The 27607-nt window shown below is 33.9% G+C and overlaps 1 protein-coding gene across 6 annotated transcripts in view; it reads right to left on the bottom strand.

The window, feature by feature from the left end:
* Positions 1-453: 453 nt before the first annotated feature.
* The window catches only part of LOC309844391 (sodium channel protein type 3 subunit alpha), a 109366-nt gene continuing 82212 nt past the window's right edge, over positions 454-27607 (bottom strand). For all 6 annotated transcript variants that reach the window (XM_082691199.1, XM_082691198.1, XM_082691200.1 and 3 more), the window contains 10 exons: positions 21301-21421; positions 19742-19896; positions 18815-18988; positions 11998-12120; positions 9448-9720; positions 8278-8331; positions 7271-7408; positions 6100-6204; positions 4240-4510; positions 454-3730 (listed from right to left, as the gene is read on the bottom strand). In XM_082691199.1, the coding sequence (XP_082547325.1) occupies positions 2535-3730; positions 4240-4510; positions 6100-6204; positions 7271-7408; positions 8278-8331; positions 9448-9720; positions 11998-12120; positions 18815-18988; positions 19742-19896; positions 21301-21421 (2610 nt within the window). In that variant the 3' untranslated portion in view covers positions 454-2534. The remainder of the gene's footprint in view (positions 3731-4239; positions 4511-6099; positions 6205-7270; positions 7409-8277; positions 8332-9447; positions 9721-11997; positions 12121-18814; positions 18989-19741; positions 19897-21300; positions 21422-27607) is intronic.

Genomic DNA, 27607 nt, shown 5'->3' with positions numbered 1-27607 from the left:
TCAATCACTGCATCATTAGTACTTTATATGTAAATAGGAGTTGGTAAAACACATTTAAATAACAAAATATGTAACCTTTGCTACCTACCAAGAAATTCAGCGATGGTATCAATAACACTGAGAGGAGTTGAGATTAAAATGCTGACAGCCAAGAGAGGTGATTGGTATTGACCACCATTGTTAAAGACTACTATTATTGTTACTGAAACTGTAAGTTGAAACATGTGGATTTGATCCTTTGCACACAAAAAAGTTCACAAAAATGTCTTCTCATAGCTTTTAGTACTTGGTGGATCATGTGTTAGGCTGTTACAAAATCCATGTGAACTTTTATGCATACAAATGTCAGATCAAGTACAGGTTTCATATGTATTATTTCAAACATCCATCAATAAAAATAAAAGAGGCCAACAAACTAAATATAATAAAAAATGAAATATTTATTCTTTTGGCTCAATAATGACGTAGCTCACCATTCTTTTTAGTAATAGCAATTCCCTGCATGCAGTTCATTAGTACACTACAAGTAAATAGTTTTGTAAAAGGTTAACATTAAACTTTTGGTTTGTGCAAAAAACAAAAATTTATATCATGTTAGGTAATTGCACAACTTTGCCACTTTGTTCATGGCTAAAAAGGACCGAGCCCATGTTATTTCTCTAATAGCTCGAATGTAGCAAGAATTAAAAAAATAAGACTAGTCTGCATAAGCAAATACTACAAAAGTTTGAGTAAAAAAAAAATTCCATGAATAATGGGTAATATTGAGGCAACCATAGTTGGTAAAAAATGATCTAAGTTTGAATATTGACCAATGTATCTCCTATTGGAATGGTAGAAAATATATTATAACAAAGAAATCCACAAAACCCATTGTCTAACTTTTATTTTAGGAAATTATCCATTGAAAAGTCTTATGGATTCAAAAGTTTGGAGTTGTGATTAAAAATAAAAAGCAAAAGCATAAAGTAAAATAAAATTGCCATGTCATCAACCTGAAAATAATTTTCTTATGTACAAAATGCAACAAATAAAATTGATCATATTTTTACATTATTTATATTTAAACAAATTTTGGACATATTTTTAGCAAAATATGAAGTATAAGTTTTGACAATAGGCAGTATGCAGTGTGTTTCTTTGAAATATAGAGAGACACCATATGACACTCAAGTTGAATTAAAAATGTGAAAGTAAAGGTACTTTTAAGTAACTGCAAGCTATTCTGCTTGACATACTGGATAGAGCTCTTTGAATTCACTCTATCGACTGTGACTTCTTCTAACCAAGGCTTGTGAAGAATGGGTTGAGTAAAATAGAGCAGCATAGGCAATATTGACATGCATTAGTGATAGTCTTCAAACTATTTATGTTTAATGAATGGTACAGGATACATCCCTGTTGGAAACTTGCAAAAGACACATAACAGTGTGGTACATATTTGATTTAATAGATATTGTTTAGCAGAAAAAATATATATATATACACATATATATGTGTGTGTGTGTATATATATATATATATATATATATATATAGAATATATATGTGTATATATACACATATATATTCAATTCCTGCCCAAACATGCACCACAGGATAAAATAACTATTTACATAACAGGGGGTGTTGAATTGACATAAAATGTCAGCTTTGCTGAGAGTAGAAGATGGCAAAGCAAAACTGCAGCAGAAAGTGGGACAACTATTCTAAAGTGACACTTTAGATACACTTTTTCTAGATTTTTTTCATTTTGTTTTTGGAAAGCATTTAACCAAATTAAATATAGAGCTCTGGAACTTAGAATAAAATTTGCACTTGCTGAAACAATATTTGCATAAAAATAATCCTTTAAAAATTAGAGGTGACTTTACAGGCACATAACTGTTCAGATATAAACAAATGTAACAGACTAAAACACTTCTGAAATTAAAGCCATCTAGAAAATGGAAGTACCTGAAATTATTGACATTAGAATATTTTTTTCTTGTTTTGAGCATGAACTTTATCTCTCAAAACACTTTTGCTAATTATTTGAGAGACTTATGGAGTAGGAACACAGGGCTCTTATACGCTTTTTTCTCAACTTAAACATCATTTACAAAAATAGTGACATAGTATTATGAATAAACTATGAATTAGGGAGCAAGGGAATCCACTAGAACAAATTTTGTAAAAATATGGCAGATATGGAAGTTAAAAATAGAGTGGATGCAAGTACTGTACTAAAGGTGTTTGGTGTAGTTACAATGATCACTTTGCACAATTATCCCTACAGTCTAGATAGCCATTGAGTTTCTCTTCAGCAGTGTCAGCTGGTAATGAAAACAGCAACCTCTTGTCAATCTTGTTGATACCCTGACTCACAGAGTTGTAGTGATGGAGAGGTCACTGTCTTATTATAGGCACTGACCATATGTATTTATTAAAACAGTCAGTTTGGCATACACCTCCTCTGGGAGTCCAGTTGACACATAGACTTTACCATCATAGGCTGTAAACAATTGATCACAAAGATAATTCTTTGTTTCTTTTTTACTTTTGATTTTCCCTGCCCTCTTTCCCTTTGCTTTCTTTTTCTGGTTTGTCTTTCTCAAACTTTTCTTTGTCTGGCTTTGTTACACTGTCGTAGGAAGGAGGAGATGTGGTAGAGGAACTTCCATCTGTTTTTTCTGGGGTGGAGTTTCCATTTAATTTGTCAATAATCATGTCTTCTTTGATAGGTAAGTCAATCCTTCCTTTAATTGCTTCTTTGTTATATTCACTTGATACCTTTTTTAACCTTTGTCTTAAAAGATAACATCTGAAATTACGCTGAATAATAGCAGCGGACACCTCCTCTTGTTTGCGTTTCAAAGTGGTTGTAATGGGCTCATAGGAGACTTTGGAGGGGTTTGATGCCATGAACCGGTCTTCCATCTGTATTCGAAGGGCATCCATCTCTCCACTCTCACCCAAAACACGCTTTGTAAAGGCAAATAAAATATCAAGGCAATGGATCCGGTCCCCACTGACCATGGGCAAGTCCATGGCAATGAGCTGGACTTTGTTTGGTTTTGCTATGAGAAGAGGAGGATCCAGGGCAGCTGCAAAATCAGAGAGCTTGCAGAACTCTATAAACTGGGTGGCATCAGGATCAAACTTCTCCCAGACCTCATAGAACATCTCGAAGTCATCCTCACTCAGGGGCTCTGCACTTTCTTCCGTAGCAACACTGAAGTTCTCCAGGATGACAGCGATGTACATGTTCACCACAACCAGAAATGATATGATGATGTAACTCACAAAAAAGAAAATCCCCACTGAGGGGTTCCCACAGTCTCCCTTAACTGAGCTTCCAGGGTGAATTGTGTCAGGATCACAGTCAGGGGGTGCACTGTTGAGAATAGGTGCTAGCAGTCCGTCCCAGCCAGCAGAGGTGGTAATTTGGAACAGGCAGATCATGCTGTTGCCAAAGGTCTCAAAGTTGAACATGTCATCAATTCCAGCTTCCTTTTTAACGTAGGCAAAGTTGGACATTCCAAAGATGGCGTAGATGAACATGACCAGGAAGAGCAGGAGGCCGATGTTAAACAAGGCAGGAAGGGACATCATCAGAGCAAAGAGCAGCGTGCGGATCCCCTTGGCCCCTTTGATCAGACGCAAGATGCGACCAATCCTGGCGAGCCGGATCACTCGGAACAGGGTAGGGGACACAAAGTATTTTTCTATCAGCTCAGCCAGAAACATGCCTGTGGAAAAATATAGAAAACAGCTAAACAGTGAGTATTTTATGTTTATATGAATGCTTTGTCTTTGCAAGGTTTATGAAAACAGCAGGATTGTTATGAGTATAAATTTTTACTAAATATTTGGGTCCACTCCCTAGTATTAGTAATTGGATTACAGAATTTTATTAAATGATTCTATAATGTTAAAAACCAATATAGATTTTTAGAAAATCCAACAATTAAATAATCTGAGAATGTCATGGCATTTTAAGATTATATACTCTTGGTTACTATGAGGAGTTATTCGCACACATGAAATGTGCTGATTACAAACAAAGATTATTTCTGAAATCTCTAAATATATTTTCTGTTTTTGAATACCGACATTCTTCAGTTAGAGGAAAAGGAAAGTATAAACTTTAGAATTATACATATTAACATTCTCAGATCTAATGTCTGTGTTTTACAGCTGTCAGGCTTTGGAGAAATTTACCTACAATGGTACCTCTCTATAATTAAACTATTCTTACCTACAATGGAGAGAATCACCACCACAAAATCAAAAATGTTCCAACCTATGGTGAAGTAGTAGTATCTGAGAGAGACGAGCTTTAGCACAAATTCTCCAGTGAACAAGATAATGAACACAAGGTTGATCCGGGACAAAACTAGAGTCATATATTTGCTCTGGTCATCAGTTTCCACCATCATGGTGACCATGTTGAGGCAGATGAGGATCATGATGCTGATATCAAAGACTTGTCTGGTTACAAAATCAAAGACCATTCCTTGGAATTTGTTCTAGAAAGAGAGAGAGCAGAGAGAAGCTTAATAAATAATGATCCAGTGAAATTGCAAGTGAAGTCCTTCCATATGTGGCCATGAGATATACACCCTTCTCACATTAGTCCAGACAATTCTTTGTGCTCCATTTCTCTTCACATTAAAATATGAGGAGGAAATGAAAAAAGTCATAGGATAAGAACAAAACATATTTGGTATATTTAAGTTCCACGGAAAGACAAAACTCAGTAAGACATAAATTGATGACAATTGGCTGTTAATATGCATGGGCTTTGCTTGATTAAAAAAAAAACTATGATAATTTTCATAAAAAATTATGGAAACAAAGAAGATTTACAAAGTAGTTTGATATGGACAGACTTTTAGATGGATGAATACCCTAACTCATTTGTCAATACTTTAGGAATTTTGGTTTATATATTATTTCCATCTTTCCCTCCTTCAAAATATATAAGTCACTGTCTATTTTATTCTAACTTCTAACTATGTGTGTCTGTGTGTTTGTTATTTATTTGTCTTTCTTTAAGATCTATTCTTTATCTATGCTTCAACAAAACTGCATGACACTTTTTCTTTATTTTGTTAGCAATCATCTCAGGACTCACATACTTTCAAAGATTACTGTACTCTTATGGTCATTGAATATAGTTCTGTTAGGAAGATAAATTTTCAATAATTTAGAATAAAAATATCAAATGAAATTTCACAGCTTACTAAAAATCAATTTCATGAATTGACCAAGTTTCTTTCTTTTAAATATATTTAAATGACCTTCAGTAAAGCAGATTTATGCCCTTTTGTGTATCCTGCTCTACCTCCCCGCTTTGTCGCTTCTAACCTCAACTCCAAATTAGAAATATGGTAAAAAGTCAAGTCACTGATGGGCTTCCTGAGGGCTTGCCAAGTTCCAGTTCTGGCAATTATAGGCTTTATGACGTGGGGTACGATTTTTGGGGGGGCTCAGTTTCCTTATTCCTTACCCATCTAAGAGATAAGTTATAGTGCAAACAGCTCTATGACCATAATCCATCATTATTATGTCTTTTCATATATTATGAAGCTCTAGAGGTATGCATTCTGATTAAGTCTTTTTCTTTTTTGTGTATTTGGTGAAACAAACTATATTGACAATGCCCTTTTCCTTCCTAAGAAGGTTAAGAGTATTTTCTAGTCATATGAATGGAGAGAACAAATAGTATAGAGGGAAGTGCTGGAGTAGGATGGGAGTTTTCCAGACTCCATTTATTTAAATGGCAACACAGTGCCATGTAACAAGATTGGGTACGTTCTGGGAAGCAGTAGGTGGCAGCAGGAATATGGAGGCTGCTTTGGAAATAGTTATTGAGAACCTCAAGTTGGACTTGTTTCAACTGACAAACTTTAAAGAACATTACCTCCTTTTTAAGAATTTAGTAATTCTTATTGTGTGTGGCAGTTGTGAATGGTGTTAAACAATATGAACTTCACTATTAGGGCCTATGATATATTGGTGATGTCACTCAGTATGTTCTCATCCAAAGCACTCCCAACCTCATCATATGGAAGTTAGGCTTTAGAATACTAAAAGTCAGATGAGTAATTCTTACTGCTGGCCGAGGTATGGGCTTCTGAGGTTTCTTGGATCCAAGTTTCTTCATTGCATTGTAGTATTTTTTCTGTTCCTCTGTCATAAAGATGTCTTGACCTCCAAAGTAAAGATATGGTATAAAACTGGTTACAATCTCAATATGTATTACAAGAGCACCAGTACAAAAATATTTCTGAGTCTTTAGTCTTTTCTCAATTTTTAAATGGAAGTTTTTCCATTTCATATGTACGCGCGCGCACACACACACACACACACATATTCTGCTTTTCTCATTTATGTAAAATTTGGAGTACTTTACTATTATAGAAAACCTATAATCACATAAATCTCTGGTTAGTACAGGATTGTTATTTGATTATATTATATTTAGAAGGAAGCTCAGAGATCTCAAATATATTTTTGTGAAAGAAAAAGTGTTTTCTTAGTCCATTTCACTTTTGGCAGTTTTCTTTCTTTATTCAATAATTTTAAGTACCTCCTGTGTGCTAGAAAATGTAACTGTTATCAGAATTAAATAGATAATATGAGATACAATATCTTGTTGTCGTATGGAATAGGAAAATGAAGACAGGTGGAAAATGCATAAGGATATATAAAAAAGTAATGCAGAGACCAAAATAAACCCTGAAGACTCAGAAACAGTCTTTATAAGCTAGGCTTTAACAGATGATTAGAGTTATGCTAGGCAGAGCATTCCAGGTAAAGAAAATACCCTGTGTAAAGTCATAGAGGTACAAAAGCATGGCTTGCTCAGAAAGGGAAAAAAAAAATCCATGTGGTTATGTGTGTAACGTATGATAGTGGTGACGGCAGGTATTGACTGAGAAGTAGGGAAGGAGATATAGAAATGTGTGGGAGAAAATGAGGCTAGAAAACTGGGTGGAAATAATTCCCAAAATTCTCTGTAAGCAAGGGTAGAGCATTAGAGGAGGCCCACTGGATGCTTTGAAGCAGTTGTCACAAAGACACTAAAGCAGCTCTGCAGAGGACAAACCTAGAGAGGAGCCACCAACTAGGGGCTGGAAACTGCAGCTGAACTGACCACAGAGTGAACTGAAAAGAATATAAAAATGATCTAAGTCTGTCTTGACTATGAGTATCCTGACTATTTGGATGTACAACAGACAGAATCTCAGAATGGGGAAAGCTGAGAGCTGAGGAATACTTATCTTCTTTTTCTGTTGGTTGAAGTTATCTATGATTACACCAATGAATAGGTTCAGAGTGAAGAATGACCCAAAGATGATGAAGATGACGAAATACAAATACATATATAGATTTTCTTCATATACAGGCTGAAGTTTTACCTGAATAGTGTTGAAAATATTAAATAATATTTAAAACATTTAGACATTTAAAAACAAATACTTAAACTAAGTTAACAATTTAGTGAGTGTTGTTACTTAATCTAGAGCTATTTTTGCCTTGCCCTGAGATACTGTTCTGCAAAAAAGTTATTTTTTCAAACTGGTATGATCTAGGATAATGGAAGTTTGTAATTTTTATGCTTGTTCTTGAATTTATTTTTCCTTTGTGGCTTACCTGTACATTTTCTTTAGAGTAAATAACAGTGGTATAACAAAAAATATTTTGAATCTATTATTAGTCTTATAAATTTTTTTGCAGCATTTTAAATTTGGGTCTGGATTGGTTCTTGAAGATATGGCTTTAATAATAGAACATCAGCTTCTAAGGGGAATGTAATATAAACAGATACGTTCTGAGGAATTTTTTTAAATTCCTATTTTCAAAATTGAGTTTCCCTGAAACTTGCTTTTTTTTTTTTTTTCCCAAGATATTTTTGGAAGTTGCTTCACAAACTCTTGATTTATCATACTCTCCAGGGATAAGGAGAAGCAAGTTACTTTCTCATGAGCAATGTTCCTAATCTTGAGTCTCATTTATAGATCAATTTGATATCTTCTGATCCCATGCAGTTAGATATCCTTTCGTAGTAGATATCTACATATTGATAGATATATCAGACATATATTAACCAAAATACCATCTTTATTGAAGTACATTAGCTTAAGAGGATCATTTCTGTATGTAATTATAAATATTCTGATTGCATCTAATATGAAATTTTTGGTCATTCACTTAAATTATCACAAATGTTCACTACGGAAAATCTTGTAAATCTTGTAACTATTAATAGTATTTGAGTGATACTTACATCTCGTGAATCAACAGCTGCATACATAATATCCATCCAGCCTTTAAATGTGGCCTGTGAACAATACATATTTGAATTCTGCATAAAAACCTAATCCAAGAATGTGGCATTTTACCATATGAAAATCTGATAGTGTTACTACAAGTAGGTTTTTGTATGATATCATAAAATTCTGTATCAAGAGATTGAAATGAATTGAATCAAGAAATTGAATTGAAGTAGAATATGATTGTATTTAGAGTCTGGAATTCATTTTCTTTCTCTTGGAAGATATTAATTTTCTTCTTACAAAAATTTAACTAGAGGCTTGATTCATAGAATACCCATCTCAGTCTCAAATCCTTTCTATACTGAAATATAAGCTCTGAGATTCAAACCTATGGTGTGTTTAAACACAGCTTGGTTGTTGTTATTAGTGAGTTCCTGATTAGTTAATATGTGGTCAGTTAAGCCAAAATTATTAACATTATATATTTTGAAATCTATTACATAAGATTTGTATTTCTGCAAATAGTAGAACCATATTCCTTAGACGTTGGCACAATAAATTTTCTGGCTAATAATTTATTTTTTAATTTTTAATATATATTTTTAAGATTCATTTATTTATTTATTTGACAGGGCAGGAGGGAGACAGAGAGAGAGGGAACACAAGCAGGGGGAGTGGGAGATGGAGAAGCAGGCTTCCTGCTGAGCAGAGAGCTCGATGCAGGGCTCCCTCCCAGGACCCTGGGATCATAAGCTGAGCCGAAGGCAAATGCTTAACGACTAGCCACCCAGGCACCCCCTAGGCTAATAATTTATACATTTAATTAATCACTAAAATATGTATATTGTTATTTTAACATATAAAATTGCTCCTTTGGCAACGATTGCTAAGGAAAACTAAAAACAGTAATAATGCAATAGCACTCAATAATATAATAAGAAAAAAAAACAGGAAGCAGGAAAATAAGGCCATATTTAACATACTAAAAGCTGAACACTGGGGAAATACATATTAAAATAACTGCAAAACATCTGAAGGTCAAGTTAAGCTAGTAGTATAGGTGTTATTACCAACTGCTTTTGTACTGTCAGATAATTTTATTCAAGCAAAGAACATCAGAGAAATGATCTTTTGTGAAACATTTTGAAAATGTTTCCAGAACTCATACAGTGGTAACTTACCACTTGAAGCAATGCAAGATAGCCAGCGCCAACATTATCAAAGTTTACTTTGACGTTTTTCCACCGAGCTTGCTTGCCAAGAGCCTGACAGTCGCTCAGATTGTTGACTTCACTAACTTCAAACATGTTACCCGTTGTCGTGTTAACACAGTGGTAGAACTTGCCAGCAAACAAATTCACACCCATGATGCTAAAGATCAGCCAGAAGATGAGACATACCAAGAGTACATTCATGATAGAGGGAATTGCTCCAACAAGAGCATTCACAACAACCTAGAAGAGAAAATGAGGATAAGGCCACTTACAAATCGCTAGAATGAAAACCATTCCTTTCATTTATTTATTTAATACTAAAATGGGTGCAAAAAGAGTTAAATAAAAATCTAGGTGGGTAAGTTGTTTCTCGTTATGTTTTCTAGGACATATTTGAAAAGGGAAAATAAGCAGTAACACAACTAAATAGCTAAAGGATTTAAGGAAAGCAAAATATACCAAAGTGTGAAAAGAAATAAAAACCTGATATATAGTAAGATGGAGTCAGAAAATGTTTGTATGCTGGGGAAAAAAGAAAAAAAAAACACATTAAATGCCAACAGAAGAAATAATCGTCATTCAGCAATACATTTTAATTTTTAGGAGTGTTAATGAATGATGATCTGAAAACATGGTTAAACAAACCCTTTGCAAATAAAGTATTAGTAATGCCTTAAATCTGCCTCCTCAGATCAAGTCAACTTTTTATGACTACGAAGATAGGATTAAGAATTTGCAAGGTAAATTCTTTTTCTTCTCTATTGGTAAATCCCAATTTAAAAAACTATATTAAATGAGATGGACTTTATCTCTGTACATAAAAATACCAAATATGTCCTCATTATTATTCTAATTCTCTCAAATGTTCACTTTAGTGTACATGTTACTTCATCAACCTAAGCTGACCTGTTTCATGAAGAAGAAATCAAGTTACCTATTTTCTCATTAAATTCAAAAGCTTAAGATGTATTTTGAAATCCCTAGGGAGGCTGATAGCATCTTTTCTTATCTAATTTAATCTGATTAATAGTGGACTCTTCAGTTAAGCATTTACATTAAATGAAACTATTGTTTTAAAATAATGTAAATATTATGTTAGAAATCAATACCAAAAATTTTTAAATTGACATCAAAATCTGAAATCCAAAATTGTAAAAATTTCATATATTACTTGAATTTGATTTCTTTTAGAAATTAAGTTATATAATACTTGCCATGTTTCTTTGCTACTACAATTTGTGTAAAATGACCTCCACAAATTTTCTTATCCAGTAACTGTGTGATACATTTTACCATGTTTCATAGCTAGAACATTAATTCCGTCATGTGATTGAATTAAAAATGCCAAGCAGAATATTTTTTCAGATTAGAGCAAATTTATATGTTTCTTATTTTGTTCATTGCTATCTTTTCTCAAAAAGGAATTGCTAATGTGAAACCATGCAAGCAAATGAGGGCTTCAGTAGTGTTAGTAATGGCAAAGATAGGTTTGAATAGAACTTGAAATTTTCTAACAATTTTTATGAATTTTGTGACTTTTTTTTAATCAAGTAGCACTGAAATGAAATTAGAATGTAAAACCAAATATTTCTTTGCTTACAGAGTTTCTGGAAAGTCTAGAGAGTGGTTTCATTTTCTGTGATGGGTGTATCTCTAAGTCAAGGCTGAAGTGTTTTTATTGCTCTAAACAAACCTTCTAACATAAAAGCCTATGGCTAGGGAGAAGTTCAATATCTCTGTGCATTTGCATGCTGGATTAAACAAACCTGGCCTTTGAAATAGTATTTCGAGGGGTGTGACAAGTGGTTGTGTATCTAAATAAGTGTGCACTTTATGTGTAAATGCAAGAAATATACACTAAGGTGAAGAGGAAAATACATGTTGTGGAAAAAGTGAACCTCATCCAGAATGCTTACTTAAAAGAGCAATCTTTAAAACAAACTCCAGGGGTTGCCTGAAATGCCTGGTTAATTATTCTAACCCTTTATTTTGGTTGCTTATTAGAATGTACAAATTTTATCAGAGACTACAATTTAGAGTTGTTTTCTTGTACAACAAGTATTTCTGTTACTGATACTAATTGAAGAAGTAAAGCAGACAAAAACCATTTACCTTTCATTCATGACCAGTGATTTTTTGAAGAATCAAACTGCCTATTGGGAGGAACAAAAACCCCTAGTAGGATGAATGTCTGTAGTAAAAAATTATTTAAATATGTATAATAAGCAATGAAAAGAAATAAATGGCAGCATATTTTTTGGGGATGTTGTGGAAACACCCTTGAACTATTGTCAGAAGACTTGGATTCCAGTCTTAGTTCTGCCACAAACAATTTCTGTGGACTTGTTGAAATAAACTTCAGTTTAAGGCAGCTGGCCTTAGTGATATCTAAGATTTCTGCTCTGAAATTCTGTAATTCCGTGAAGTAAATATCAGAGGACTATGGTACCCGTCTGTATCTAAATCATTACCTACATTTAATTCTGATATGAATCGTCAGAGAGATTTTATTCTTACCCTCATGCCTTCAAACCGGGATAGAGCTCTCAGAGGTCTTAAAGCCCTTAATGTCCGTAGAGATTTAATGGCACCAAGTTCTGAGTAGCCGAGAGCATTGGCCACCAAGCTAACCAAAGAAACCTACAAAAAGAAAAGATATTAATAGTTCACCTGGAAATAAACTGTTGACTGAAGGCATAAGATATGGTGTCTATTCTTTAACACCAACTAAATAACATTCAGACATATCTTGGCAGCCCTTATCTTCCACATAGTGGGTTCATTTTATATTCATGTTACTGCTTTTCTTACCAATGAAAATAATCTCTGTCTATTTTTTTTCCCCAAAGATTTTATTCATTTATTTAACAGAGAGAGACACAGTGAGAGGGGAATACAAGCAGGGGGAGTGGGAGAGGGAGAAGCAAGCTTCCCACTACGCAGGTAGCTCAATGCAGGGCTCCATCCCAGGACCCTGGATCATGACCTGAGCCAAAGGCAGCTGCTTAATGACTGAGCCACTCAGGCGCCCCTCTGCCCATTTTTATAAACATGTAAGACCTTCCAGTTAGATATTTCACCCCACGGAATCCCTTTCAACCTTGGATATACCACTGGTGATTCAGGATTTGGTTCTAAAGCCAGATCCTCCATGGGTCTGTGCTTAATATCATTAGTTGGAAATCATGTTTCTCTTCTGAACTTATGTAGTATCTTGGTTATGTGTACTGGAGGCATTTCCCATTTAATAGAATCAACTGATTATGTATCTTCTTTCCCCCTGCCAGGTCACATAAACTTTTTATGGGCTAGGATGAAACATTCTTCTCTTATGGTGCCTAATACTGTCTGGTTAAATAAGCTTTAGTCAATATGTGTTGGATAAATAAAAATAGAATAATTTTACCTGAAAAAATTTTATGACTATGTTGTAGTTTTCATGATAATGAAGAAATGTTTATCTGAACTTCTGGACTTATAATTCATAGTGATAATACATCTTCTGATATTTACACATATACTAAATTTTACTTAAATATATGAAAGGTTAAAGAAGACATACCTTTTTTGAGAGGAAGAGACTTTATTTGCTTATTTTTTCTTTCAATATAATAACATTGAACATTTACTGTATGCAAGTTTCTGTTCTAAGTGTCTTATGCATGTAAATCTTAAGAAGTAGGTACTATTACTATTGCATTTTCACTGGTGAGGGCGTTGAGCCCCCCTGCACCCTCCTTACACCACCCCAAGAAAAGGGATGTATGGTAATAAGAGGTGGAGTTGGGTGGGTCTTGAACCCAGGTGATCTGACTTCAAAACCATATCTTAACCTTTTGTACATGACCGAAAATTTGTTCCTTGTCTGAACCATAGAACATGGAAAATGGTTTGAGTGACTATCTTTTCAGTTCTTGCAAGGGCAGTACAAATCCATCTAGGACTTTCCTTGAGGCATAGGGAAGAGTTAATTCATTATATCAATGGGAAGTTTTAAAGGCATTGGGGCTTAATTTCTTGCAAGAAGGGTCATTGAAAATGAATCTATCTAAATGAATCCTTCCAAGAGTCTTGTGAGGTAGGATGGAAACTAATCTGCCCAAGAACACGTGGTTTAAAGGGTGACGTAAAAGCTAGAACTTGGAAGCTTTAGAGGCAAACGGAGCCTCTTCCTCATTGTTTAATTTAGCATACATCTCAGAGAATTTAACAGAAAAATAAATGACTAGTGGCAGGATAATTTATTGAGCTATTCATTTCTATCTACTGTTCGCTGCCACAGAAGACTGGAAAGATGGGAAAGGTTATTAGAGAATGTACGGGCTTATATTTTCTGGGCTCCTTTGCCTCGGAAGTATTAACAGCAGCTTTAGGCTTTTCGAGCTTCTTTCAGAATACTTTCCTCATGCTCTCCAAGTCCTTTATTTGAGAACTGAACATTTAAAGGGAAGTGGCTGCAAATTCCTCACAACCTGAAGTAAGAAAGCTTATGGTTTGAAAAGAAAAGAAAGGCAATGGCCTAAATCAGAGAGTACTGGATGGATAGGAAATTCGGGATTCAAAGGCTGGGAGACACCACTTCCATATAACCACCCCACAGTGGAGTGACTCTGTGAGTTTCTAGAGAATTGGAGCATTAGTGAATTTCTTTTAATAGACCTTATCCTATTTTGTGTAGGACAAAAATTCATTTATTGATTTAATGCAAAAAACTTAATATACCTTAAAGGCAATTTTGAAATAAACATTTTTAAAGATTTACAATGTACTTAAAATTTGAAGATACCAACACATATTGGTAGTGTGCTTTTTTACTTATTATCTCTGTCTGAGAGTAGCCAAATGACTAGTCTAAGAAAGGTAACAACGGGCAAGGCCGTAACTAGAATTTATGTCTTCTGTTTTGTAGCCCAGTGTGTCTTCCACCTCAACAAACATGTCCCCAACCTTTCAATATATAGTATTTTTATCCTCATCTCTTATGTGCTAAACATAAAAGGCACTTGCTAATGTGTGCGAGGTGTAACAGAAGCCCTTTGACAAAAACTGACATTTTAGTATAAATTTATATGAATCTAGGTGCCTCACAATACAGCAAATATATAACTGTCTATGTTAGAAGTTTCAGGGGGATGGCTGTCATCCACACCTTTCTGCATTCCTATGGCAGTGAGATTGAGAAGGAGAAATAATGCAGGAGGGATTTGATGGTTCTGATGAACTCTAGAAGTTCTGTGATTGTTTACTGAACCACATAATATGAATGTATTTCTCTTTAAAATGGCTAAAAATAATTTTTTTAAGTTCAGTATGAGCAAGTTGAAATAAGAATCATACAATTACTTCCATACATTCCAGTGAGACATTTCAAGCCAAACACTTGTATAATTTTTGACAGCAAAATCTAGAAGCATTCTCTTTAAAGTGGGCTAAAAGAAATGCTCACTACCAGCGTTCTTTTTTTTTTTTTTAACATTTTTTTTTTAACTTTTGGAAAAAGAAATGAGGCTGTATGAATTTGAAAAGCAGAATAATTCATTATTTGCAGATATATTGTTGTTGACCTCAAAAAACCAAGGGGAAAAAGTGAAAAACTATTATAAGCAATGCTATAATTTTTTAGGTGCTAACCAATATATTTTTTCATGTATTTTTTAAAAAGTTGTGTAGGAGTCTTTTGGAACTGGATAAACTTTAAAATATTAACATGAAAAAGTAAAACTTAAATATTATTATTATTTTAAAATTTTATTTATTTGTCAGAGAAAAAGAGAGAGCACAGGCAGGCGGAGTGGCAGGCAGAGGCAGAGGGAGAAGCAGGCTTCCTGCTGAGCAAGAAGCCTGAAGTGGGACCCGATCCCAGGATGCTGGGATCATGACCTGAGCCAAAGGCAGCTGCTTAATTGACTGTGCCACCCAGGCATACCAAAACTTAAGTGTTATTTTGAGAAGAACAAAGAAGACTGACTCCACCAGATAGTAAAAGGAATTATAAATATGCAATAATTAAAGCTGTCATATTAGTAGACAATGAAATGAATGAAACAAAATAAAGTCCACATTATACCTAAGATTTGCCAAGATTTAGCATGTACATAAGGGTAGCATTTCAAATGAGAGGTGAAAAAAAAAAATGAGAAACCATTTTGAAGAAAATAATATTGGATCCTAACCTCACACCTTATACCAAAACAAATTTCAGACTGATAAAAAATGAAAATAACGTAATAAAAATGGATGAAGAAACACAAAACTTAAACTGTAAAACTGGGGAAAAACATGAAAAAATGTTTTAATAATTTTGATATGAAAGGGTCTTAAGAAGCATGAACAAACCAAGAAGGAGAAAAAATAGACTGATAGATTTGACCAAATCAATATGAAACATTTCTTCATGACAAAAAAAAAAAAAAAAAAAAAAAAAACCCATAAAAAACAAAGCCAAGAAACAAAAGCCAGAATAGGAAAAACAATCACATCACATGTGACAAAATAGCTTATTTTTAAATTTTGTTTGCCTCTTTACTGTTTGTTCCTTCCTCCCACAGAAGGAACTCTAACAGGGCTTGGTCTGCTCTAACAGGGCTTGTAAGCTCTAACAGGGCTTGGTCTGCTCATCTTCATACCTCCTTTGTTTAAAATAGCATATGGTCCTTTTTAGGTGCTCAACACATTTATTGAATAAATGAATGAATTTGTTAAGAGGTTGGATAGATAGTCCACTGCAGTCTACTTTTAGGTAAGGAATTGAACAGATTATACATATACATATATATATATATATATATATATATATATATATTTAAATATACATATATATTTAAAGATTTTATTCATTTATTTGACAGACAGAAATCACAAGTAGGCAGAGAGGCAGGCAGAGAGAGAGAGGAGGAAGCAGGCTCCCTGAGGAGCAGAAAGCCCGATGCAATATGGGGCTCAATCCCTGGACCCTGGAATCATGACCTGAGCTGAAGGCAGAGGCTTTAACCCACTGAGCCACTCAGGCGCCCCCAGATTATATTTTTTTATACAAGTAAATTTTTCAAGGTTTGAAAGCATATTCCTTCTGGTTTGCAGTTCTTCACTTATACCTCAGATTTATTTTTTATTTTTATTTTTTTTTGGATATGCTTTCTGTAGTTTTTTAGTTTTTTTACATCAATGTACTTGATGGACTGGTGAAACTCTTTTAAGTATGTTTTTACTTGTACTTTCAAAAACAGTTTTAGCCCTCCATTTACTGAGGTTATATTAATCCACATATTTCTGCCCTGGCTTTGTAAAGAAGAATAGACCCATTTAGGGTAACATAACTTGTCCCAAAGTAGAAGGCTTTAATTACCCACTTTCAGTCTACTAATTGAGACTCACTAAAAGGGAAGTAATTTTTTTGGGCATATTCTTTGAAATTAAATTTATTCATTTAGACATTTTTCAGTAGATACTTAAGTATCTTTATTAGGTGTCTCTAGGATACAAACAGGATACAAAACCCCTGCTCTTGAGAGAGTTTTACATCTTACTCATATTTTCTGTATGGGCCAACTATATGGAAGTACTTGAAGTACAATGTAGTATTTTAGTAAATGTAAAATTTTTAGTAAATAATATTTCAGAAAATTTCAGAATTCTCTGGAGAAGTTCTGTTACATTTGTAAATGATCTTCAATGCATGACAAAATCTTTCTGAAGCAGAGAGGATTCTTAAATGTATTCAGTGTTCCATCATTTCAGGAAAAAGCTGGAGATTACAAATGCTAAATCCCAAAGCCAGTCCGAAAATACAGTATTACATTTATAACAGATAAGAAACCCCTGGAGTAAAGAAGAACTGAATTGGGATTTAGGAAATTTGGACACTGATCTCAGCTTTGTTACTAAGTAATTGTTTGATCTTAGGAAAATTATTTAAACTCAGGCTTCAGTTTCCTAATGTCTAGAATAAAGCCTAGATATTCTTTGAAGCTCACTCCAGCTGCAGACTATAAGAATATTAAACTTCCCTTTCTGGATGGCTTTTCAGGATAACATTGAAATTCACCTCTATTATCCATTTAAAGCCAACCATGGAAATTGGAAATCATTTCTGGTCTATTAAAGTGACTTGGGAGCAGATTTCTTATCAACTCAAAGGGTTAAACACATTTTGGTTATAGCACTCTAAGTATGTATGTGTCTCAGAAAGGGGAGTAGAATTTAGATATGCCCGTACTGGTCAAAATGATAAAAAGAATGAATGTACACATACAGCAATTATTGATTCTTATTGGCAAGTGTTAGAGCTAAAAATAAAGTGCTTTATGATTGCTAGGGAACAGCTAGAGATAGTGTTTAAAGTACCTTGTTTTGTTGGGAGGCTGTAAAGCCTTGTGCAATGGAATATCCCATACTACAAAGAACCAGATGACTGTCATTTTGCCCCAGTGCTTCTTCATTGCTTGGAATAAGAAAATAGGCTGCAAGTCAGACAGATCCTATAATTGGTAATGTTTTTATGACTACTCACCCCAGGGTAATCAGATTCAAAGCAGGGCTCTTACACCTAACTATTTGCAAAGTAAATTTCTGAATAGCTACTGGGGTATTTAACTACTGATTTAAGAAAAGAAATGTCTCTATGGGTATGTGGCTGAATAAATACAGTAAATCAGTTGTTTTAACATTATTTAGTAACAGTACTCTCATAAGGGATTAAAATGCAATCTCACAATTCGTGTCCCTAAATCTTTTTTTTAAAAAAATATTTATATTTATTTATTTGAGAGAGAGTGACAGAGATAGCAGGAGCACAAGTGGGGAGAGGGAGAAGCAGGCTTCCTGCTAAGCAGTTACTTGACTCGGGACTCGATTCCAGGACCCTGGGATCACGACCCGAGCTGAAGGCAGATGCTTAACCGACTGAGCCACTCAGGAGCCCCAAATCTTTCTTAATTTTACTTCCTGGAGTTTTGTGGGTTTTTTTTTTTTAATGTAACTGTTAATAAGGTAAGTGCTTAGATTGTCAACAGATTTTTAGCTATTTCCTACCTTCAGGTCCTTAATTTTTGGAAAAAAGAACTGTCTGCTTATGGCATGGAACACTCTGTGTTTTCCTTACCATTGTCCACATTTTTTGGACCTCTTCTACCCTTTCCCATGAAACTTTTCTAATTCTTACATTTATTGTGTGTGTGTGTGTGTGTGTGTGTGTGTATGTGTGTTTAAGTGCAGAGTTGTGTCAGCATTAGTGAAACTAGGTTCTCAAAATCAAGGTTTTAATCATAGGAATATATGAAATGTTAAACTTGCATCTTTAAAAAGTAATTTCATAGAAACAACTGAAGATACTTACATCAACAATCAGGAAATCTAGCCAGCACCAGGCATTGGTGAAATATGTTTGAAATCCATAAGCTACCCATTTGAGGAGCATTTCCAGAATGAATATGTAAGTGAAGACCTTGTCAGCATATTCTAGCATGGTTTTGATGGTCTTTCGCTGTTCAATGTATATATCTTCAAAAGCCTGTGAATCAAGAATGTTTTTATTTTACTTGAAAGGCTGGCCTCCCCCAAGTACTTGATAAAATTGCTTAGTATAATATCAGATACAAAGCAGTAATTTGATAAATACTGGCTAATATCTGACAAACATCAGACAAAAGCTAGAGACTAAAACTAACAGAAAATGTTGGCAAGGAAATGTCAATATCTTTACTGATTTAGTATGTTTTTTTTCCCCCTGCCTCTCACCCCCAAATCTCTATCTCAATTACTGCTATAAAGACATGTTTTTAGAGAAGTAATGTGAACTCAAGAAATAACTAGAAGTTCTGGTAATGAGGGATAGACTTGGCCTATTCCAACATTACTTTCAATGATTCCCTGACTGATTTGGCTTATTTTGAAAGAGTAAATTAATTATTTATAAAGAAAACAAAATACACTTTTAGTCCATAAATGTTAATATAATTATTAGGGCAAACTGGATGGTATTTGACATGGAAGTTAACGTAGTTACAGAATGTCTCTGTAAATGGATGTCTCAGTGAGGAAAACATCTATTAGATAAATACCAGATGAGAAATTCCATATGGCTGTTCATAGTTTTGATTTATTATGTACTTCATTTTGCATAGTTAAACCCTGGGTGCCATGCTTTGCCAGGCATAGATATACCTTCCCTTTTGCTTCTTAAACTCAGTGTCTGTTTGTGGTATTTTCAGAAAATAAGTTATTTCACTAGAACCTGACTCTTTTCACTTTGCATTTCACTTACCAAAGCACCGCTGCTGAGAAGAATCATGAAGACAATGAAAGTCTCAAACCAGTTGTGTTCAACAATGCTGTAGCAGGTTTTCCGAAGATTCCACCAGACCTTTCCTTTGCCTTCTTCTATACTTACTTGACAGAATGGAAACTTTTTAATACATCCTAAAATATAACATTAAATAGAAGAAGTTAGAAAAAAACATGTTTTGTACAACCTATGGATTCAACAATCACATACATACTAAGTGCTCACCGCAGTAAGTGTAATCACCATCTGTCACGTACAGTTATTACAGTATTACTGACTGTATTCTCTTTGCTAAACCTTTCATCTTCATGACTTGTTTGTCTTGTAACTGGAAGTTTGTACCTGTTAATCCCCTTTATCTATTTTGCCCATCACCCTACCCACCTTCTTTGCTTTCCCACCCACCTTCATCTTTTCTAGAAAATATACTTAAATCTTAGATGGGAAAAAGTAAACTTTGTTGCTTTCTTCCATGCCAGTCTCAGATCATCATTTACAGGGTAACGGGGTACTTCATTCCTTAGTCATCTCAACATCTTTCCTATACAATGAATCATTCTCAGTGTTATATATTTAGCCAGGCACCTAAAATTTAAGGAATTACTTTATCGAGGGTTGTATGAATATAAATAGTTTCATTTTTAACACTAGTTAGAATCTTTCTTTGCCTCAAGGCCACTGATGGAAATAGGGTCCAAGAATACCTCTCAGGTCTGGAGAAAAGCTGCATGTTAAAATTGCTTATTAATCTTTTGATGTGATCCCGAATTTTTCACTTCCTTCTTTTCATGCACAGAAAAGCCCCCTGTCTTCTAGGTATCATCCACTTTCAGTTTTCCCAAGCTAATTTATTTTCACCCTCAGTGCTTTTCTTAGTTATACCTATGACTCATCTTGTTAGTCAGTATCACTGTTCCTTTGTCCTCCCCCTCCTAGTTTTCATATTATTTCTCATTTCCATCCATTCCTTGCTCTAACTCTCTGAGCTACTACTCACTGGATTGAACCCAATCACATTGACTTAGCAAATCTTTATTGATTTGTGGACAAGACTTTGTACTGATCTCTACGAGAGCACTGTTTTGCCTGTCAAGGCTCTACAGTACATCTGCATCCCCAAACAGCTCTGATCACAGCACAAATTAACCACATTTGAAACTGTGAAGGATGGTGTGTAATTACTGCAGCATCTATAAATCAAATCACAATACTGCCAATGAGGTCTGAAGGGATTGCAGTCATTATCAATGAGATGACATTCCAGAATGCCATTTATCTCACAGGGTTACCTTCTCCACATTCTGAAGGGTAAAGAAAACAACAACAAAAACGACGGGTCAGATCATCTTAATTGTCCAGGCACAGTCACTGCTATAACATAATCTGGAAATATAGATAAGTTAACTTTTCAGAAGAAAAGAGAAAAAGCAAAGATAAACATGCCCTTACCATTGAAATAGTTCCCTCAAGTGGGGTATTTTTGGTCACTGTAAGAAAAGAGGGGAGGTTGAACTTTAATCCTATTAGAGCTTGTTTACCTTCAGTAAAGCAAGCTTCCGGTTTAAGGTCTTCCTCAGGTTCAATTTCAGCTTGTTCGCCTTCTCGGGGTGGAGCAACATCAACTGTGCTTCCTTCAGATGAGCTGGTTGCATTTAATTTCTAGAAAGAAACCCCATTGCAAATTGTGATTTTTCTCCCTTTTTATTCAGCTTATTTGGAAACTCTTTGTCATAGTGTGAAAAAATGATAGCAACACATTTGACTCTATTAACATTTCTGATAAATTATGTACTAATAATTTAACATAATTAAAGTTCTAATATTTAAAACAATGTAATTACTGACCTGATTCAGACAGAAAGAGGTTAGACAGCATTCAACGTGGGTGATTTGGAAAGGATGAACTGTACTGGTTAATTTGTTTTATGATATCTATTTGTATATGGATGTCATATGAAATAGTTTAATAAGTTAATTCTCAGGCCAAATCAAAAATAGTTTGATGAAAGTTTGATATGCTGACATTCACTACTGATTATATTAATTAAAATACATCAAATTAAATTGTAATTTCCACTTCTTACGATGGAATTTTTCAGAGCAAAGACCATTACCAGTTGTCTCTAACTACTGTCCATGTTTCTGTAATTTTAGAAAGGAAGAGCAGCATATTAACATTAGTCACAGTCATTATATTTCAACTTTGAGCTATATTTTTCCTCTGGCTTACATAATCTTCTAACTTTACTTAGCAGAAAAATGATGGATCTCTCTCTCTCTGAACTGCTTAAATGAATTCAATATTGCCAAAGAATTCTAAATGAAATGGAAATTTCTTCATAAATGACATTGGGCAGAATCTGTATAGACCTTTGTTAGGAGCACATTCTGAATTCAACATGTTATCAGGCTATGAATTTTTCCTTTAAATAAATCGTTGTGGCATGCCACATGGTTAGGAAGAACCCCTTTAATGATACAAAAATAAATATATAAGTACTTGGAGATCACTTGTGAAAACATTATGGATTTGCAGTGTTTTATGAAAACAGATGCAAAGACATGACATACAACACAGCCTGGCCAATGTAAAGCTTTTAGGATGAAAAAATGGCACATGGACATGGTAATGGTTTCTAAGTCCCCATTAACTTTTAAGTGGTAGGGGGTCACTCTGCCCTAGCCTTCTGAAAGAGTTAATGTGTTACTGAAAAATCCCCAAATGACTCCCTAAACATTGGTCATATTGGAGAAAATGTGGCTCAAGATTCTTGATTTACTAATATCATAACACAAATGTAGTTTAATATTTTATAATGTGAACTATTTGGAAAGTATTATCCAGATAATATTTTCTGTGATGTTACTTTGAAGGTGAGGTTAATCATGTCCAACTAAATATATTATGAACATTAAATATATTATGAAAAATAAGTCAAATTGAATTCGATAATAAAATATTTCCTAGTATGGAGTATGCTAATGAGAGAAGCTAGGCCATCATTTTTGGCTGATAGTTCTTAGGATCATTATAGTGCGAGAGTTTTTACCAATAAATTCCTCTACTCTTCTGGAGAGGTGAGAAAGGCCATGACATATTTTCTTCCCCCAGGATATTTCTGCTTCTTAACCAGAATATCTTTATTCTTTTAAGAAAATCCCAGGGAAGCTACCACTGTATAGAACTGTAATAGCTTCTGATAAAACGAAGAAAAAGCAGAATAGCTGTTTGAACTCAGCAACTAACTCTTCTTCCCTTCCAATTTCACTGGTGGTTGATGGGTTGAACACTATGACATCTGATGAGTGGAAGCAATAATAACCACTGTGTAAATAAATCCAGTAAGAAACCAAATTATTTTGAGGTTAGTTATAAAAAGTTTCATGTTCTTCCTGTTGGTCAAACCAAGTTGGATAATTTCTTCTGAATCTAGTCCTGGTCCACCTCCTCCATGAAGCCTTTCTTTCTTACATGATTTCTCCATGCTAAATTTTGTAGAATGTTAGGCCATTATGCTTTTTTGTTTGATCAGATATTCTCATGAATATTTATAAATTATGTATGTACATAAAGTTATACATAGATACAAATTATATATTTATTATTACATAAATGTAAACATATATACCAAAAATACACACACATACATATACAAAAAGACCCAAGCATAGAATGGACACAAAATAGTTATATCAAATTTATAAAGAGCCAATAAATGAATGATTGATTGCATTTCTGAATTACTCTCATAGAGAGAATTAGTGTTTAGATAGTTTCATCTCTCTACTTTGTTATATAACTCAATAATGTCCTTGACAGAAGTTTATTTAGTTGTATTAGAAAATACATTTTTAATGAATAGGAATTATTTAGTTAATAATATTTTAGCAATAAAAACACATGCTATTTCCAAAATGTTTTTCTAAAATACTGGCAGATAGTCAATAAAGAAATACAAGGGAAGAAAGTAATCAGTATATGTGTATATATACACAAATACATGTATATTTTTCCATTTGAAACCTCTAGAAAACATACTGTTCTCATTTTACCAGTGTTAATATAAGGTGAAATGTTCAATTTTTTGCATTATAATATTCTGCCATATAGTCTACAGGTTTCATCTTATATTTAAATACAAATATTTACATAAAACAAACCCAAATGGCACAACTACTAGTAGCCACTAATCTGAATGACAACTGAATCTACTCTTTATCAACGACTGACCTACGGATGTATTTTTGGATTAGTACTGTCTTTCAATATAAATATTTCTGTGAATGTGGTTAACATGTTTGAATAGAAATGCTTTCAATTTTCTAAATAGCTATGTGAGGTTATACATTTATATATTGTAAAGATTGTAAAGTAGAGGGTCAGTATTGAATTCATTTGCCTCTATCTGCATGGTATTATGAGGCATAACTTGTGTTTTAAAAACAGACATCTCTGAACCCTTGCCAAAGCTCCACATGTATTCTGCTCTTTTAAATGAGCAGAACCCATTTTACATGGAGAATTTCTTCACTATTATTCAGGAGTTTTTCTGAATATAAGGATAAGCTTTTTAAACTTACACTTCTTAAGGAAGCTTCTTAAAGAATGTTCAGTCTTAGACCCTCATGCACTAAAGCTTAAAAGGTAGTTGGTAGGCAAGGGTTCATTTCACTAAGAAGTGTTTTGTGGGGGGCTCCTTTCCTTATGAAGTTTGACATAAAGTTAATTCTTAACTTGGAGAATCAGGCTTATTCATGTTGTAAACTTCATAGGCCCCTTTTTCGCAGGAGGTCATAGGAGAGTGCATACATTTTATTCTATGAAGTTACAAAAATCTTGTATCAACTGCATAAAATTTCAAAAGTCATGAATTCACATTTTTATAAAGTATAACTTAGAGTGTATTCTTATTAATGTATAACAACTTAACAATTACGATATACTGCCTGATATGCTTTAGTCATTGTATACATAAAGAATTTTACAACTGTCTTTTTAAATAATTCATTTCTGCCCTAGAAACTACTTAAGCATTTAAAATCCTATATGTTGATATAATACCGTCTATATGTTCTAAGCAGTTCCTAATTAATTTCAGTACTTTGGCAGAGTGTAGTCTGTGATATATTTTATCATAGCCATACCAAAATGACTTCCGTATTTATTAAAAGCAAGTAACTGATTTAAAAGCAAGTGACTGATGATAAACACAAAGAATAACTTACTTTCTTTATATTGCCATAGCTGTGATACTACAACGGTATAAAAAAAAAAAGCAAAGAAAACTGAAATGAAATTTTCCATATTAAGGAACTCAATACTATACTAAATAACTAAATTAATACTTATTCAGAAGTAGTTAGAAAAATATAATTAGTTATATAGGCATAACTATAGAAAGCTTCCATATAAAACCATATAGTACAAGCTCCAACTTGTGTTCTTGTACTATTTTCTCCTTACCCCTCCAATATTTTATGGCACTTAAGGTTTGATTCTTCCATCCCTTGTAGAAAGTACTGAGTCTACAGAGGGATGATGGCTTATGCTCTACAAATGCACACTGGAAAGCAGGTTTTAAGATGCAACATTCTCCAGGCCTAATTCAGCCACAGAAAACATGCCTGGCTATAGCAGAAGCCTGGCGCAATACTGTGGAAGCTGCACGCTGATTCAAGAACCATGTTCTCGAGGACATGGTCCCTGAATATGAAGTTTTCGAGAAGATTAACTGCAAATACCGTTCATTAAGAAATGACAGAATCAGCACACATAAAGGCCACGAGACAATTTTCCCCTCTAATAACATGAACTTATTTAGAAATTCCCCGTTGTGATGAATATTGCTCTTGATTTTTATCCAATTAAATAATGAAATTTTAACTTTCAGAGATAGAAGAGAATGTTAGCAACTGGCCTACTTCCACTGAAATGCGCTTACATTTCATTTGTTTTCAATCAGCTATCAAATGTTTGACTCTTACAAACTGCTGTATGATTCAAGAGGCAAAAATAAAAGATTCAGCCATTACAGATTGCCTTTAAAATCTAGCCATTTCTCTCACAACTTCGGAGTTTTGTCTTACAAGTAGAAGAGGAAAATCTTTTGGTCACACATACTATTAGGGCCTTAGTCTGATCTTTTGGATATGCAAATCCATATCTTGACTTATAATATTTCCCTTAAAGAATAGGTAGACACACCAGGTGGCCGTTAGGCTGCTTGTCCAAGGCAGGAAGAATAAGACTAAAATCAATAGCTCTCTTTTCTAGACCATTTATTGAATGGTTAAGTGTATAAACCACATGCATGTGGTTTTTGCCTCAACATATTTTAAATGTGCAATAGCCCTGGTGCTTCTTTAATTTTAAAGTGGCCTTAAAAACAACATGATATTTGAAAGTGAAAATAACTGTGTGGTAGTTGAAGAGTAAGGTAAAAGGGCATCAAGAAGCCAAAAGAAAAAGCTGGTTTATCTTGAGAAGATATACAAAAATTTAAATCTAAACTAGTGTTAATTAGGTTTTATTTCAACAGAAGTACATGAAAGCACCAAAACAGTTCTCTGAAGGTCAATATGGGTTTAAAATGGTATTCATATACTCATCTGTGCTTCTGGAAGAGTTGCCTCACATTCAGTTTCTCAAAGAATGTTTGGAAGATGCTGAGAGCAAGACAGAGAAAGCCCATAGGTACTTCCATTGCTCTCCAGATTCTGAAAACAGAACACAGTGCCTTTTCCAGAAGGGCACATGCTTGGGATCTTAATCAAGTATCTATTTTCAGTTCTATGAAGGCTTTGTAAAGGAGGGAATATTGCTATAAACTTGATGTAAAAGATAATTTTCCAGTACCATTTAATTCTATTCTGCTTGTGAAGAAAGAATGAATTAGATTTTTTTCAACTGGTCAGTGTTGGTTTACACCACAAAATTAAAAGTAATTGCTAAGTAAAAATTGCATAAATCAGGGACCTATATACCTTTTTCTACAGTTCATTAATAATTTTATTTCTGAATTTGTTGCATTCTCCAGCTAATTCTCAGTTATCCCTAAGGAAGAAGAGAGAATGTATGAATTAAACCTAGAGACAACCCCAAACTCTAGTTAGATACTCTTTTTCACCAAAAGTGTTGAAGTTGCCAATACTCAAGAACTTTATTCTACTTTTGTTTTGTAATTTTCTTTCCAGAACCCACACTTCGGCTGAGATTCCAGTAAGCACTGATATCAATAAGAGAAGGTTGCACGAAGAGAATAAACTAAAGGCTTAATCCATAAACCTCTAGTAATCTTGGGAGATGCCCTTTACTTGTCATAAAACCATAATTAATACTAAAAAAACAGGACATTTTCTGTGTCTCTTTTTTAGCTGCTTAGTTTTAGGGAACATTAAGGTAGATTAGGGAAATTTTTTGAAAAATGGGTACACTGGACCAATTAATGATCAAGATGTGAACTACCCATATCATGATGCTTTCCTTCTTTTGATTTCTTTGCAGTGAACACTTACGATTTTACAATATGACTTAAAAACTTTCCTAAACTACATGAAATCCAAGATATGTGGTGCCCAAATACATACAGACTATGGCCCTTCATATCCAGAAGCTTATGATCACCCTGCTTTTATTTTTTATAGAGCCTTTAAAAAAAAAACATGAAAGCACACATTTTTGTCTGGAGCAAATGAATTAGAAGGGTTGGAAATTATATTCATGAATCTGAATATAATCTAAAAATGGCACTATCAAAAAAAATCCCATGAGGCTCATTTTGGTAATACAATTTACTTATAAGGGCTGAATCAACAACAACAAAAAATTGTGGTCTCATTTTAATG

This window comes from Mustela nivalis (assembly GCF_964662115.1).
Source record: "Mustela nivalis genome assembly, chromosome: 11".
NCBI classification, from domain to species: domain Eukaryota; kingdom Metazoa; phylum Chordata; class Mammalia; order Carnivora; family Mustelidae; genus Mustela; species Mustela nivalis.
The sequence above is the reverse complement of the archived record's forward strand: the minus strand, read 5'-3'. Positions and strand labels throughout refer to the sequence as shown.